The sequence below is a fragment of the Stegodyphus dumicola genome, chromosome 2 (assembly GCF_044657685.1).
Source record: "Stegodyphus dumicola isolate Sdum_Otavi_A_Nest chromosome 2, ASM4465768v1".
NCBI lineage: Eukaryota > Metazoa > Arthropoda > Arachnida > Araneae > Eresidae > Stegodyphus > Stegodyphus dumicola.
The window spans coordinates 240,943,028-240,960,622 of record NC_140769.1 but is presented as its reverse complement, the minus strand read 5'-3'; the positions used below and the strand labels follow the sequence as shown (position 1 = coordinate 240,960,622).

The 17,595-nt window shown below is 32.5% G+C and overlaps 1 protein-coding gene across 1 annotated transcript in view; it reads left to right on the top strand.

Annotated features, from left to right (window-relative positions):
- The window catches only part of LOC118197739 (serine/threonine-protein kinase Genghis Khan-like), a 464,691-nt gene that overhangs the window by 321,276 nt on the left and 125,820 nt on the right, over positions 1-17,595 (top strand). Inside the window, exon 2 of the mRNA XM_085811939.1 lies at positions 15,007-15,098. Within this exon, the coding sequence (XP_085668065.1) occupies positions 15,007-15,098 (92 nt within the window). The remainder of the gene's footprint in view (positions 1-15,006; positions 15,099-17,595) is intronic.

The window sequence follows — 17,595 nt, the reverse complement described above, 5'->3', positions numbered from 1 at the left end:
TTTATTTTTTAATCTCTTTGTTGTCGTTCAGTGATTTATTATTATATAACCTTCTTCAAATAATGATTTTGATTCATATGGTGTACCGAAAAATTTTTCACTCAAGTAATTTATCATTTTTTCGAATCCTGAAAATGCATTCTTAATATACTCATGGAGTTTTATTACTTTAGAATTATAACCTAATAATGATGCAAAGAGTATAAGATTCAAGTATAAGAGAAAGATTGTATAGTATAAAGAGTATAAGATTCAAGTATAAGAGTATATGCCAAGAGTATAAGATTCAAACAAGGAATATTTTTCATTTTTAATTCATGCAGATTTTGTCACAGGTTGGCTGTAGCCAATGCTTAAACGTGCCACTATGTACTAAAACGCGAATTATATACAATTTTGTGAATACGATCTTCATCGTGAAAAAATATATACCTTTTTAGGGAGTCTGCGTAACAATGCTCGTCCCTTAATCCATTAACATCAGAAACGTTTTTCTAAACTGGCATTTAATGTATAGTTTACATACGAAAGCAAACATTTCGCTCTCTTAATTTGTGTACGAGTCCTGAACAGACCTTAACTTTAAAGTTAAATATATCGGCTTATTTTTTGTCGTACAAGAGTCAGACTTTTTTTAAGAATGTGTATCAACTTTTGCTGTATGTAAGTATAGCGATCAGGGGCTGTAGTATAAAAAGTTAAATTTTGAAACTTTTACGAAACTGATCTTTTAAATTTAAAAAGTGATAATAGGAATAATTTGTTCGTTTAGGAATAGTTGGAATAATAATAGGAATATTTAGTTCGTTTATATATACATATATATGTGTTGTCGTGAAAGACCCAAATCTGGAGAATGTCGACATTCTCCGGTAAATTTCAACATTCACATAGTCGCTTAGTGTATTTTTGCTAAATATTGCTAAATATCCTTATTTCTAACTTACATGACCAATGTCGACATGTCAAAATAGGAGAAAGCTTAAAATGTAATAATAAATTATTTGAATGCAAATGAAAAGAAATGAGAAAGCTTACTTGTAAATAAACTGTTGAATTTAAAACGAACATTCTGAATGAGAAAAAATGACATCAATAATGAACTTAATTGTTTGATTGACGCTATATAATCTTTATTACAACGTAAACTGTTATGACATTTTAAACTGCACAACTCCCTAGCTTTTACAACGCCTATCTGTCCGGACCTATTTTCCAACACCTTATTCTTGGCTTCTCGTTTCGACCTCCAACAGACCATATCTATGCATGTCGACATATAGTGGTGATGGTTCGAATAGCCAAATATTTGCTTTTTCACCGACGTATTTGGTATGTGTTGGCGTTTTTCACTTTCGGTCTTTCGCGGTAACATACATATATAAAACCAACAGCTGGGGTAGAAAGGCGTACGTAACTGGAACTTTTAATTTACTTGAAGATTTATTTTGCTATTATAACACTGTGGATTACGGAATGATATTCAGGATAAAGCAGCAAACGTTGCGATGCCATTTGAGAAGAATTTTTTATTCTTAACTACCCTTTAAGCTAATGCATATTTGAATTAATGCTTATTGTGATAATGATTCCGAAATATAATTCATTAAAGTTTATTTTTACGTTCTCATATATAACTCTCTTCTTGATTTCTGAAAAACTAATTTTATCCTTCCTATTTAAAATCCTCACAAAGTAAGTAAAGAACTCTTTTGCTGAAAAATAAAACCGAATTTTCCCTTGTTCGTGACATTTAGTCATCAATTACTGTATCGATTACTGGGCAAAATTCTGCATTCTCTGTGTCTTTTCGCTCTTTGATATAATCCGTTCTTGTACTAGCTCGACTGTCTCCTTTTTAGTGCTGCTATTCTCTCTCTCTGTTTTTTAAGTGCAATTCTTTAAGGGTTTCTCTGAAATTCACTAGTTTAGCTTCGCTCCTTTTTCTCTATATCCTTTTAGTCTCACTGAGCGTTCTTAAAATTAAAAAGTATAAGGATTTGAAGTCATAGTTGTTTACATGCTCTTTCTATGGCTTCGAAATTTAAATGGTGAAAGCCTTAAGCATTCATTTTACCTCTTTGGGTAAGCTTTGTTTTCATTGCATCTCTTAACTGCATTAATTGGCATAGTCTTCAGCCTCCATTGTCGAGTTATAGCCACCACAACTACTTAAAGCAGAAAATTTTACTAATTAGCATAGCAAAGTTATGAGTGTTAACTGTTATACATTAAGTACCAAACGTGTTACCCATCTCTCTCGGTGAGTCGTTGCAGCAAATTTTTACTGTTATTTTTCTACTGAAATCAAAATACGTAAATCTAATATTCTAATCATGCAGAGAGCTTTTAAGATATGTGGTTAACACTTATATGATCGCACGTAAACTTACGTGCATGTTTATCATAGAAGGGAAGCGTCTCAGATGTGGAAATCTTTGAAATTCTGATTTTCCTTATTTCTGAATAACATCCTTTTTGACAATATCAAATATACCTTCTTTAATTTTGTCCTTATTGCTGTTAGGAATTTGGTTTTCAAGTAAGTAAATCTTCGTTTACATATGTCCATTTCCTCTACAAATGTTTTTCATGAGCACGAACTTAATATGTAATGGCAGGCAATTAAACGTTTCTAAATCCACAAGTCCTCTGCTTTTGGCATTAAACTTTCCTGAAGTTCATGATACTTAGTTAGATAAATGGTTATGAAAATAATAATTTTTTTCTGTTACTGCTGTCCTATTGACAAAGTAAACGTCAATGTTTTTTAAAATGACGAGATTATTTTTAAATCACCGAAAATATTCTCTTTAATGTTTTCGCACTGGATGTGTTATGGAAAGTGGGTGATTGTTTTTTTTTCCCATAATTTTTGTCAAATTACAACGTGAATTAATTACACATTTACCATTACAACGGAAACGAATTCACTTTTGAATTTTGTGAAAATTTATTGGAAATTGTTTTCTGTAATTTAGAACTACATACTTTAATAGGAAACATTATCAGTTTGGTTTGGTTTAGATTATTACAGTTTGGTTTGGTTTAGACATTAGGGCCATCTAAGGGAAGAGATGCCTTTGCGGAGGACTTTCAAAGAAAACTATCCCGTATATACGTTGCGCATGAGGAAAACTAAAAAAACGCCCATGCAGCCTACCTTTTCGCCCAGAATCGAATCCACGTTGGAATTACCAGGGTTCGGGAATTTTAGCGGTCGACCGCTGGTGGGTTCACCGTTAGCGGAGTGTTAAAAGCAAAAATGAATTAAATTAGAAATTAACCAGAAAGTAAAAATTTAAATAAAAGCATTTCTTAGAATTTATATGTCATCTTATCTGTATATGTAACTATAGATAGAATGGTATCATTAAAAATGGAATTTAAATTTTTATGTATCCCATAGAAAAAAAACATTCCATGTAGTAGAAAATAGATTATGATTTGTATATATCTAAGTCTTTTTGAAATTGTGAATGCAGAATTAGCCGAAAAATTAGAAAATAATTTAATGTTTTTGATTTTGTTTTTATGCCTATTAATGCTTTAAATGCAAGACTTTGAGAAGAAATTTAAGGCAAAGTTACGGAATACGGAATTAATGCATTGAATTATCCTTATCCTACAATATTGGTATTGTTTTCAGCAAATTTTCTTTCTTATTTTCTGAAACGTTCTAATTTGAGATATACACCTGCTAACTATAGTGTTTAGAAAATTAAAGCCCATGGACACATTTTTGAAACACTGTGTAAAGGCCATTTCGCGTCTTGCGTTTTCTGTTGGAAATATTTAAAACAAAACCATACGTAATTTAAATAAAATCCGAAAATGGAGTAGTATCATGCTTAATTAATGAGAAAATGAACTAAACAATGTTGTTTACAATATTAAGACTTCAGCGTGGATTTAATTTGTTTTAAAAAGTGCATAATACGAACGAAGATCATATGTTAGTTTAGAGTTTCGGGGCGTAAAACTCCCTTTTATTCTGCAAATGCATAAAAAACATAAAAAAATCCACCTTTTTTACGTATACAATTACTTTTATTTTTAACGGATTAAATTCAGACCAGCCATATGAACATAAAAGACTTACTTCAGTTATATCTTTTATTGCAAATTGGATCTTCCTCCTTTACGATCGTTCTTTTTAGGGAAATAAAACTTCCATCTGGAGCTTCTTTTATAACAGAAAAATAAAGGAGGGGAGCTTAAACTATTCAAACTTAATTCAATATATATGCAAGGAATAGATTTATATTGTTTTACCATTCTGATACTTTCGTGTTTTTCTTTTCTTTTAGGAAAAATATCAGACAATAATAGCCAAGAAAAGGTGGATTACGTTTCGAAGAACTGATAATGAATTTTTCGCTTTAAAATGCAGAAATGGAAAATTTTGTAACATTCCGTTCTACACAGCACTCCTTTTGTTAAGCAGAGTTTTAATTAAATGAAAGTTTTTCCTGTTTGTGATTTCCAAGGAATTTCATTTATTCGTTGGTAAATTTATTTAAGAATACATTGTTGCCAACAGAATAAATAATTTGTGGTTTTTTTAATTATTTAAATTGTAAGAAATCGATTCTTCTGAACTCGGATCAATGAAGAAAAGTAAATAAAAAAGAGGGCTCAGTGCAAATTCAGTATATGAATTCGGAATTCAGTTTTAAATGGGCTTAATTCATTTGAGAGTGTATTACAAGAATTTTTATGCTTGCAATTGTCCGACAAAATTTAGAAAAATAGAGAAAAATTTTATACTTCATTTGACATATTAACCTGCGATACCTGCTTTTGGTGTTAAGTTTATTGAATTAAAATTCTGATTTTAAGCTTAATTATACTATTATAAAAGCACACATACCAAAACAATTTAATGTATTTTTATTCTATTATCACATGAAAAATTCTCTGTATAAACAAACACTGTCATCCCACATGCATGATTACAGGAGCTACGGAAGTTGTTTACACATTTTTAGAACGATGTTCGATAAAGACTTCTAAAAAAGCAAATGCTTTGAAATAAAAGTTTCTGGCAATAGCTCATTATTTGAAGTAATTAATATCGTCTGCTACTGTTAAATTTATTCTTCTTTCAAAATGTCTCGCATGTAAACAAGCCGTGGGTTAAACGATATGTTTTGTGCTTTACCAAGAAAAATATTCTTATTCCATAATTCAAAAACGTTCTGAAATGTATGCTATTAAGATTTCTAATTGCAAAATTTGCAACATTACGAATCGGAAAGTTAAAACCGTCAATCATTACTTCTGCATGGAAAGAAGACTCCAAACGAATACCCGAAAAAGGTACGTACTGTTTCTAATGTTTCTGTCCGGTAATGTACGTACGGTTTTTAAGTTAAATCATTGGTAACAAGAAAAACTCCGCCGATGCAAAAATCGATTGCAAACTCTTTAAATAAATCTGTAGCAAACATAATGTTTACCAGGTTTTGTCGAGGCACGTAGCTCAATACAGAACAATTTGCAAAACCTATGTGAAATCTATTTAGCAGGAATAAATGAAAATACACAATGGCTGTTAATGAAACATTGATTTACCGCAATTATCTGCAGCAAAAAGAATGTCTATTTATTGTTGAAAATTAAGGAAAAAAAGTGTATAAACCTGGTTCCATCAATGCAAAGAAAGCATCGGTAAGAGATTTATGATTATCGCAAGATTCTCTTACAGTGGGAAATTAAAGATAAGAGCAGTGGATTTTTTTTTATTAAATACTATCAAGAGAAAGTTTTACGTCCGATATTTAAGAAGAAATTCCATTTCTTCATCCCAATGACTTTCAAGTGAACTTCTTCGAAAGAAAGCAACTAGTCATAGTTCAAAAAGTACCACTGCATTCCTTAAAAAATGAAGTCTAATACATGTGCTGCGTATATACATTTTAAGTGTATTCTCCTGAAGTTCTCTGACGTTTCTTATATGGACTATTTTGTCTTTAATATCTTGAGAAGAGTTTTTTTCGAAGTGCAAACCTACCACGATTGATAGGTTCTGGAAAATAATTGAAGGCGAATGAAAATCAGTCCCCCTGGAAAATTTGCAAGTCATAGAAATTATGATGAAAACTTCTATCTTAGAAATCACGATGCAGTCTTATAGTCCATAAAAAATGCTATCAGATCAAACATTATAAAACACTCTTTACATTTTAAACTTTGATTAAACGGCCCCAAATTTGTTGGTTACAGCCGAAAACATGGCGGCAAAAACATCGCGGACGAAAACGTCGCGGAGAAAACAACGCAAGGAGAAAACGTCGTGGGAGAAAACATCACAAAGAGAAAAGATCGCAGTTCTAAAATATCATGGTCGAAAATAAAGCGGTTCAAAAACTTCGCAGTTTAAAAACATCGTCGTCGAAAATATCGTGGTAAAAAATAAAGTAATCTACAAATCATCGCATGACGATAACATCGCATACATGCGTTCTTTAAATCGCATAGTGACATAGTATGTAACTGACTTTCGTCATAACTAACAAATCGATATCCAAACAATTGGGGCCCACCAGCGGCCGAGCGGTAAAGTCGCTGAACACTGGTAGTTCGGTCCGAGGTTCGAATCCCGCGAACGGGCTGGCAGCATGGGCGTTTTCGGGGTTTCCCCCATGTGTAACGTGTATACGAGCCAGTTTTCCTTAGAAAGTGCTCCACGAAGGCATCCCTTCCCTTAGGCAGATAACCCTCAAGGCTTTGCCATAATCACACACACACACACACACACATCCAAACAATTGATTGCACGCTATGCATGAAAATGTTAACGACACTTTACGAATAAATGGAAACAAAACAATATGTAATTTTCATTAAAACAATATCAAATTATTAAGAAATGATAAAGAAAATAATTTGATCATTAATTAAGCAATTTTTATAAACTTCATGCAGTTATTTATCTTCCTTTTAAGCATTTTTAGACTGTATTGTTCATGAAAAATTATCAGTTAAACTTTAAAAAAAGCCTAGTTTATTAATGATTTTTGTTAATTAACTATATAAATGTAAAATTCTATTAAGCTTTTTAAGTTGCATTAGTTTTTCACTTATTTTCAATTTCTAAATGCTTAAGTTTCCTTCTTATTTTTTCAGCAAAAATTTATTAGTTGGTTCAAATATAGAAGTAAACGAATCCCTCTTTTCTTTTTGCGCTGCATGGTATTTATACGAACACGCATTTACAACTTTCAAAACCTGAAAACGCATGTGTGCAATGTTAGCGTCATGCGATGATTTGTAGATTAATTTATTTTTTACCGCTTTATTTTCGACAACGATATTTTGTACCACGATGTTTTAGAACTGCGATATTTTCTCTTTGCGATGTTTTCTCCCACGATGTTTTGTTCCACGACGTTTTCTCCTTGCCTTGGTTTTTCTGCGATGTTTTTGGCCGACACCAGTTCGTTCGGCCCAGATGTGTATACACCTTCTGTAGAAACAATTTTTTCCGCATAGCTATTAAGAATCCTTAAAAGTAGCTATTTAAGAGCAATAATTCTTCCCTGATTCTCATAATAGCATCAAGAAGTTTTAAGGGCATTCCGTTTCTTTCGTTATTTAAATAAGATTACAAGAGAGGATATTCTCTCGACTACGCCATTATTGTTGTCTGTTACTTTAACATAGATAATTCAAGGTAGTAACGACTCTGCCATCATGTACGTTCGTAACGTGTGTCGTCATCACCATTGAGAGGGAATTAAGGAGTTTAATAAATTAGAGGACTCCAAGATTTCCGGACAGCGGTCTCTGCCATGGTTACGAGGCAAACCATAAGGACAGAAAATGGCCTTAAAGTACCTATTGTAAAATGCAAACTACAGCTAGGGTACAAGCCGGTGATGGTAAAAGTATAGTGACTGCAAAAAGTATTTGTTTATTAAGTTTTACTTTTATATCGCTTGGAAATAATGTGCTACGACTGTAACAGCATGAAAATGTAACGTTTTGTGATTATTAGTAGAAAATATAAGTTTATGAAATATTTGCGCACTTGGGTTGACTGTAAAAAATAGTTTGTTGATTCAGGTTTAGTTCATTAACTAGGTTTATAATTTATTAACGAATCAGAAGTATAACCTTTTTAATAATATCTCTTCTATAAAAGTTATATGACTATACAATTGCCTATAAGTACCCCAAAATTTCCTGACCTAACCTTTCTGTAAAATCATCTTCAAACGGAGAGGAAACGGAAAAAATTTTACTTATAGTTAAATAGAACAGAGGTCAAATTTTGTTATTTCTAAGCATGTCAGATTGTATAGCTATGTAAGCAGTATATTGGCATTTTATGTCTAATTTGCGATCTAATTTTCGAAAACTGAGGATTTTAAACTTATTTCCTGCATGTTTATAATTGTAAACATACTGCTGGTGTGACTTGACTTTTGCTACTGTACAAAACCAAGAAGAAGATCAGTTACAGAGGGTGTTTATACATTTTTAGAACTATTTCGGTGCCTTTTAATTAATGTTTAAATTGTAAAGGGTATTTTTTTAATTGTTCGATCTGATAACTTTTGTTCTGGACTATAAGTCTGCATCGCACAAATACGACGTCTAAAATGGAATCAAAATCCACCGAGCCTTATCACTTAAAAAGGGATATTCATCTTTATTGAAATCTAAAATTTTGTGAATTTCATTCTGCCAAGTTTTGCTTTCAAACTGTTGTCGCAAGACATTTCGATAAGATTCTCATATTCTGCAGAAGTAAACTCAGAGGGAGGGAGCACCAATGTTAAATGGATCTTGAATCCATGTAAGCCTATCGAAATTTCTTGAATCCGTTCAATCCTATCGAAATTTTCATTGAAAAACTATTTCTCAAACCAGATAATTAGCTGTGTTAAGTTCCCATAAAACATGATTCTTGAGAAAGAAATTGCTGCAATATTAAAAAAATAATAATAATCCTTGTTTGCACCTTCATTCAATTTTCTTCCCCATAGTTTGAATTTTTAATAAAATCTGATATTTTTTCCGTTGACTTAAAAAGGTGCATGTTTTTTCCCTAAAGAGAGAGATTAAATGAATTCACCTTTTCAAAAATTACGTATAAATACATCAATTTTATTAAAAAAATCAGCATCAGCAAAATCTGCGTCTTTGTATCCTTCCTTCTCAGGAAAATAAAAATTTCTTGCCGCAGTTGAAAAGTATGTGATAAAACATTACCACGAGAGATGCATCGTGCAGTGCTGTAGTACAACAGAAACGAGTGATCGGCTCCCATTTTCTCACTCAGTTTTAAAAAACAAACTTGCTTTCAATGGACGAGATTTCATAAAATTTAGCCTATTCACCACACATGCTTAACACTATTCAGTAGAGGACCCAGATTCTTTGACGCAAGATCCTCTCTATGAATAATGCAATGGGTCCACAGTGCATTTGATGATTTGCTTCGAATAAGTTCCTGTAACCTTCCATAGCAGCCAGACGTGGAGCGAGCTCCATCAAAACGGACACCAACACACTTAGGCCAAATTAAATTATTTTTAGATTTGAATTGATCAAGAATATCGATCAGGTCCTGATCCCTCACTCTTGGAGTGATATTTTTACAATAAAGGATAAATTCTTTTAAATTATTACCATCTATATCAGTTTTAACCGTGTATAGCATATCAAATGAGCATTCATGTTATCAGATGAGGCATCCTTTAGCCTCATCTAGCTGCAATTCAAATTCTGCTCCTTCAATTTTTTTCAATTAGTTTATCTTTGATATCCTCCGTCATGTGTTGTATTCTCCGACTAATTGTGTTATTGGACAAAGACACTGCTTACAACAGCCGGTAGAATAAGTTCTACTGCGATGGTATGAGGTTTCTTGCATTTTGCTATTCTCTAAGCCACCTTAAGATGCTAGCAAAGTGTTGTTTGGTATTGATGCAATCTTAAATACGTATTTTTTTTTTTTTTAATTTTTTATTTTTATTTATTTATTTTTTTTTTTTTTTTTTCAGTTCTGTTAACATCCTGGCACAAAATTTCCAAAATTTTAGCAACAGTGCTTCTAAATGCTGCTTCAGTTTACTTGAAAACATACACTCTGTTGTATGCTTGAATATTGTATATGAAAGTTATGGGACACCTCGGCCGGGCGTCCCATAACTTTCATATACAATACACACTGTGAACTTTCCTCACCGTTTATTTCTGCTAAACGTAAATAACCGTCATCATATTCATTTATTTGCAGTCGTGCCACTAGTTGAAGACATACTTTCTAATCTGCACTAATACATTTATTATTGTTCAAAATTTGCTCCATTATCAAAGATACAAGAGCACAGAATCATAAAACTATTTATCCAAGGCAACAAACAAGAAATAATATAACACTAACCATACTACACGAACTAATTTATATAATTATTTATTTATACTATAAGGTATTTGTCCCACCTTCCTGGCACGACTTTGTGCCCTAGTGGTCTGCATGCTGGCCGCGTATTCCAGAGGTCCGTGGTTCAATTCTCGGCGAAGGCGTTGCTAATTTTTCATCTTGCCTGCTTCCAAAAAAATACCTAATGTTCTTGGTGTGGTGATCTGCACGCTGGGCGCGTATTCCAGAGGTTCGCGTTTCGATTCCCGGCCGAGGCGTTGCTAATTTTTCATCTTACCTGCTTCCAAAAAAATAATGTCTGTACAATATGAAGCATTGGGTTTATTTCACTAAACTTAGTTTCTAAACCGACTGATTCAGTCGAGCCGGCAATGCTTGCTTATATGCTTTCCGCAAGATCTAGCGCAGTTCAGATCTGTCGCGAAGTGTCTACTCACCTCCGATGTGTCTATACTTCTGGTCAACCTAAGTTGAGAACGTTGGATATAGCAGGAAGTGTATGCGCCCGCGGTAGATTATAGTTCTGTCATTTCAAGATGTCATATTGCAAAAATTACGCTACGAAATATAAATATCGTTGAGCGAATAGAACGGAATGAAGAATGCGTGTGAAACGATAACTAACATCATTTTCAATCATTCGATGACCAATAAGAAGTCATCCTCCTTTTTGGCATTATTTTCGAAACTGCGAATTCCAGCAACCTCGACCTCACACCACTCTCGATGAGAAAAACAATTAAAGCATTCATCCATTCACTGAACGGGAGAAAAAAGCAGTGGTTATGGCATCTACTTCTTCTTTGACATATCTGTATAATTTCAAAACCTCATGGTGAAATTGTTATTTTTGCTGCTGACTTGTCTGGTGTTTCTCTGACAAGCATAAATCGCTTGAAATCCAACCTGAAAGAAAATGGATTTTCGACTGCAGTGAAAAAACGATCTCTGAAAGCCGGTACAGACAAATCTCAATCAAACGACATGATAAGCTAACTTTAGCAACAATACGAAAAAAAGTTTACTGTTTCTTTTTACCGAATGAGCCCAGGAAAACCTTAAAAATGGTCATTTCTAGCCATGTAACGTGATCCTCAGGTTAGATTGTTATGATGTATATAATGCATGCGTTTGCAAGAATATTCTGCTCCACCGACTTTACTTTTATATAGGGTCAAGCAAAAACAAATCAAACAAAAAAATCCTTTTATACAAGGTCAAGCGAAAACAAACCACACACACACACACACAAAAAAAAAAAAAAAAAAAAAAAAAAAAAAAAAAAAAAGATTGTCGAAGATAGAAGTAAAAAGGTTTATTATACGAATCGTTTGCTAAAACCGAAAGAAAATATATCTTGAAAGACTGCTTCCAGAGAATATTTTTTGAAGGGAAAGCATATATCATTAATTGAATCTCGATTTTATATGTTTCTTTGTGTGTTGCCGAAAAAGATGTGGAATGGCTTTATTGTCAAATTGTCTGCAACAACAGCATTTCATCAACATTTTGCTAATTTTTATTGTATGCAGAAAATTCAAGAAAAATGTGTATGCATGAAAATTTTAATGATTGTTTAAGATATTATTAACTTATTATTAATTATAAAAGAAGAACAGCTATCTTATGTGCTATCGAAATTAAAAGAAAATAATCATTAAATTAAATCATAATATATCTGCTTGGCACTGGTACAGAATTCCCTAAACGTTAAAACGATCATTCGTTAGTTTACTTGAATTATGAATAAGTTAAGCTATTGTTGATGATTCTAGACGGTTAGCGAAGAAATTTAATTTTTGTCACTGATAACATTCCATTGAGAATTATTTAGACAAACTTTATTATAGCACCTGTCGACTGCTTATTCAAGTAGATACTAAGAACGACAAACCACTACCAGCTTCGGTATTATCATCATCTGGGATAAATAAGTTTTCTTTAGACATACAAAAACATATAGTTGCACTACTATTACAACAAATTTGTAGATGATGAAGTGGTCTGGTAGTTTGCTTGAATCCTATATCAATTACGCAATTGCTGACCATTCTGGATAGTTACCAAAGACATTTTACAATTCTCAAGGATACCATTCCATTAGGAATCATTTTGACAAACTTTCATTTCATTGTCAGTCAAGTGTTTTGACATTAGGACTAGCATCTCTGCTTCTAGTAGTATTATTTATAGATTGTATCGTGTCGAGTGGAAAATTATCTTTAAATTTCAGGTAAGGCATTTTAGTTTTGAGATTAGTAGATAGCCATCATGATAGCTTTAATATGTTATTATCATCTGTCTGCCTATTCCATCAAATATTTTTCCTTTCAAACATAATCATGTTGCGTGTTCGGATGTTTAATACCCTTGACACTGAATTTGAAATCCTTGTAGTTGTAATATTCGTTAAATATAGTGTGAAGTAAGCTGGAATCCATGCGGATTCAGTAAGATTTACTACGTGTTCTCTTTAAGACTTAATTAACATTTTGCTAATTTTTATTGTGTAGTTATTAGTTCTTTACTGCTAGAAAGGTAAATTTCGATTGGTAAACATGGCAATATATACATAATTAAATAGCATATTAGGAATATAACATGTTGGAAGTGGAAGTGATTTAACTTTTACTTAGAGCACTCATTTTTACCGAGTATATTATTTCTATAGAATTAATAACAATTTAAATACACAACGCGAATATGATAAGTGTTGGATTAAAATCTTTTAAAAGCACGTAATCACGCCTAATGGTTTATAACTTTGTATTTTTTTACTACTTTTAGTTTGTAACTGCTGAAAATTAAGCTGCCTCTAAAATCACTTTATTCTACCACAATTCCAATCAGTGTGAGGTGGTTGTTGATTTTTCATTTGGAAGATATAGGTTAAAAAAAATCTGATTGATATAAATTTTGCTCCTTAAAATATTTCAAAGTTCTCATCCTTAATTTAACATCGAAAGAACTTTCTCTGGGGTATGAGTGAGTAAAAGAAATTATTCATGTTCATATAAAAGCGGCAGAAGAAGAAGAAAAATTTGTTAAATTCAAAGAGGGCGAAGACACATGAGACAATATTCCTTTCACACGATTAGTGTCAAAACACTTCAAGCGCAACTGTCACATTAAGGAATGAAACTATGTCTATCCTAAAAATCGAAATATGTATGCGAAGAAGCTATGAATCACATCAGACCTCAGCGGGCTCAGATTAGCCTGCTTCTTCCACAACTCTTATTGCTAAAGTAAGTGGCGAACTTTTGCCATTAAAACCACCCGGACAGTAGCTCTTGCCGGATTTCCCAGGACAGCTGCTATGATGAATTACAGTGCAACTAACCATGTACGGTGAGCGAACGATAAACAGGAGGAGAATTCGGTGAGTATGGTGACGGAGGGAAGGCATACTAGGAGGCAGAGCAATCTTTAGAAGGTTTTAGGAGCACCTTTTCGTGTACTTAAAAAAGAAAGAGAGAAAAAGCGTATGGAGTAGGATAGGTGCTTGTAATAACCGATAAGCTTTCAATGACATGGCTATATTTTTTTTTCCTTTCGTTTATGGATGGTTTAGTTCTTGGCAGAGTGTGTTGATTGTTTAAGATTATTGATCTCCTTAGATTTGCGGTTTTTGTTTTTGAAGGTATGAATCCGAAATTTTGAAAGCTCTTCTCTTTTGTAGAATGTGATTTTGAAACGGCAGCACGTATAAATAGGCCAAATTTTGCTCATTTTAAAGCAAAATGAGCGGATATATTTAAGATGTCATGATATTTCGTAACACAATTCAAATGCAGTTTGCACGTATTAATTGATTTCTTAATTTAATAATATATTTTTAACATTTTTTCATTATTTTTTAACATGGACCTTGTTGATGTTTCCTACTCAAAGGGCCAATCTTTTGACTCTTTAATGCTGTTCATTTGGATTCTGTTTCTGGGAGAATAATGTGCCAACTTAGCACTGTCATAGTTTTTTCTTCTTGCAGTATTGGTAATAATCTTGTTATACAGCTATGATTCAGTTTTTCTGAAAGAGTCCTCTATGAAGATAATTCTATTGCAGCAAATCATCATGTGCTTTCAAGGACTACTAATTTGTCAGCTGTTGTCAGTTTTCTTTAGTTAATTACCAAGAATAATTGCCACTTGGCCCATCCCAGTAGTGCGGAATATTCCTGTAATGTTATATACTGGAGACAAGAAAACGTAATCGGTATATATTCTCATGGTTTCCTAAGATTTTTCACCGAAAACCTTTCCCAGCAGAGAGCATGTGAAAAATATCCATTAAAAACGTGCTTCCCGAGAAGAAAATAATAAAAATAATTAAAAAATATTGCTTTAGGAATGGATATGTGCGAACTGTAAATCTAGCAGCGTTTAATCAGTTTCATAATAACTGCAACTATATGCGTTTACTACTTTTGATAAGAATAGTTCTCATGTAAGTGAACCTTGAAATTAGTTTAAATGTGTCGAATGATTAGGGTCGAAGTGAGAAAAACTGCTTTAACATGTATGTGATGATGGAAACAATATGTCACCAGGACAAAAAGTTTGTTTATTATTTCAAATTTTTAAAAGAGTTTGTATTCTTTGCAGTGTCTCCCGTTGCTCAGAAAGTGAAAAGCTTGCGGCTGACAAAGGATGATTTCGAAGTCCTGAAAGTGATAGGTAGAGGAGCTTTTGGTGAGGTAAGTTTTTATATTTTGTGATTTCTCATTCTTTGGTAAAATGTTGAAATGCATTATTATATTTCTTATTACAAACTGGCATATTTCTAGTGTTATATTAATTTTGCTCTGTTATTACCAAAGAGATACGACTACCGACTTTTCCTCATTTTTTTAACAGCTTGATTAAAACATATTGCACCATTTTGATGTCGAAAATTAATCTAATCCAGTGTAAATGAGATATTTTTATTATAACATAGCTTAACATTTGAATGAAATTCTGCAGAAATAAATTAGTCAAAAGTTTGGTATGTCCTTCGTCTTATAAAAGGCTTTCTTTAACATGGAGCCGTATAATTTGACTATTTTCATAATAATGCTGCGAGAAAAATATTGCATAGTTATAGATGAGCATTTATAGAAACAGGTAGAAGTTGTTTTGAAGTTAATTGACACACTTTCACATCCTAATATTTGCATTAGAATAATGATTCCGTGAATTATGATGGAAATCATCACCATTGTAAATTCCTATGTGGTGTTGCATGGTGTTGTAGCATATACCACAAAGGTAAGCAGCAGTGTTCTTTGAATGATATTCCCCTTGATTTGATTTCGCGGTATGGGTTTCCCGACCTAATTGATTCAGACTTTTCATGCTTTTTTATTTTATTTTTATACTGCACATGATGTGCATACTACCAGCCGGGCTGTATCGAGAAACTTTAAACAGCACATTAAGCATGAAATTCCCCAAGGGTTAAATTTTTATATGGGTAACATCAGGCAGCAATGTTTCATGTCAATACAAAGCATACCGTGCATCTTCGAGACGCAAGGCTGTGGGTAAGCTTAATTCAGGGTTCGTACGGTCCTTAAAAGTCCTTAAGTTTTTTGGAATCGATTTTTGGTGCTTAAAAGTCCTTAATTTTGGCCAAAATCGTCAGAAGCTCCTTAATTTTAATCATCAGAAATTTTTGTCTGTTTTTATAACTGCCATTTTGAGAGTGAATTAACATTTTAGTGTAATATTTTTGGCGATTTGCTGACAAATATGGTTATATGTTAAATGGGTTCATGGATTATAATTTGTTCCTATTTCTAATATGAAATGGTGGGATACTCGAGTTTCTGAGCAGGAAGTGAAACATGAGCATTTCAAAATTATTTAATTTTTTCTAATGAAGAGCTCTTAAACAACTTTTCGCTTTTGGGGATGTGAATTCTTTTATTAAAGGCTTCCAAATTTGGCGACTTATCAAAATTTTGGCGATTTTAATATCTGTTTCTATAGAAAATTTTTCATTCCGAGATCTAGGATATTTTCGACAGTTTTTTTTTTTTAGAACATTGTAACATTCATAAATTTCATTTAAATAATGGTAATATTTTTTAATTATATTTATGAGATAAGATTAAAATAAAGCATTTTTTATTTTTTGCTGTGATATTATAAAGTTCCATTTCAGCCATTTATTATATGTGAAAAATAAGCTAGGTATAATGCTATAAAGCACCATTTACGAAACAGTTCTTAGCAAAAGCAAACTAGCTATGTAATTAATTAAAAATGTATTTTTAATATTTTCATGGTAAGGGTTTTTCCCATGTAATTGTCTCAGAATATTCAGAATTCTCAAAATATACATCAGTTTTCTCCAGAGCTTAAATTGCGCCCGAGCCCTGCTTCAGCGCAATTTAAGCTCTGGAAGAACAATGAAAATATTATACAGTACAAAGTCCGTAATCCGGACTCGTCGGGACTTCGGCGATTCCGGATTAGGGGTTTTTCTGTATTATAGATCATCATTTAAATCTCGCAAGATGGTATGCCGAAATTATACATTTAAAAATATGAAACCGTAATTTATGAAATAAAGAGCAATTATGATCTAAAGGGTATCAAAATTTACAAAAAAAAAAAAAAAAAAAGATTAATATTTGTTTGTTTACTTTATTAAACATTTCTTTCAATGTAAGTTGTTTAAGTTACTTCGTTTTTTTGTGCTAATACTTTCTCTTTAATTCTATAAACAGAAGTAATTTCTTGTTCAGGTACAAAGTTCCACTGTTCAAGTCCTGTAATTACTGTGTCGAGAATCGAGAATACCGACTAACTTGTCAATTGAAATGTTTTCGTTTTCAATAACCTCTCTGTCACTTTCTTCACTATCGGAAGCGCGCATGCGCGTATCGTAAACGCGCATGCGTAAACACATTACAGAAAATGTTTGTGGCTTTGAGGTCCGAATTATAGACCATTCCGGATAATGGACATCCAGATTATAGACTGCGCTGTAGTTGAATGTTTTACTTCTGATACTAGAATCTTTTTCTTAACATTTTAATCTTCCCTTTATTTTCTCTACTTTTCATTAGACACAAACATGGAAAACATCAAAAATGCTTGTAATCTTATCATAGGGACAGGCATTATAGAAAGGAATTCTGTTATTAATAAAGATATTGATAACTGACAATTTAAAAGATTCATCTAATATGTCTTAATGCATCA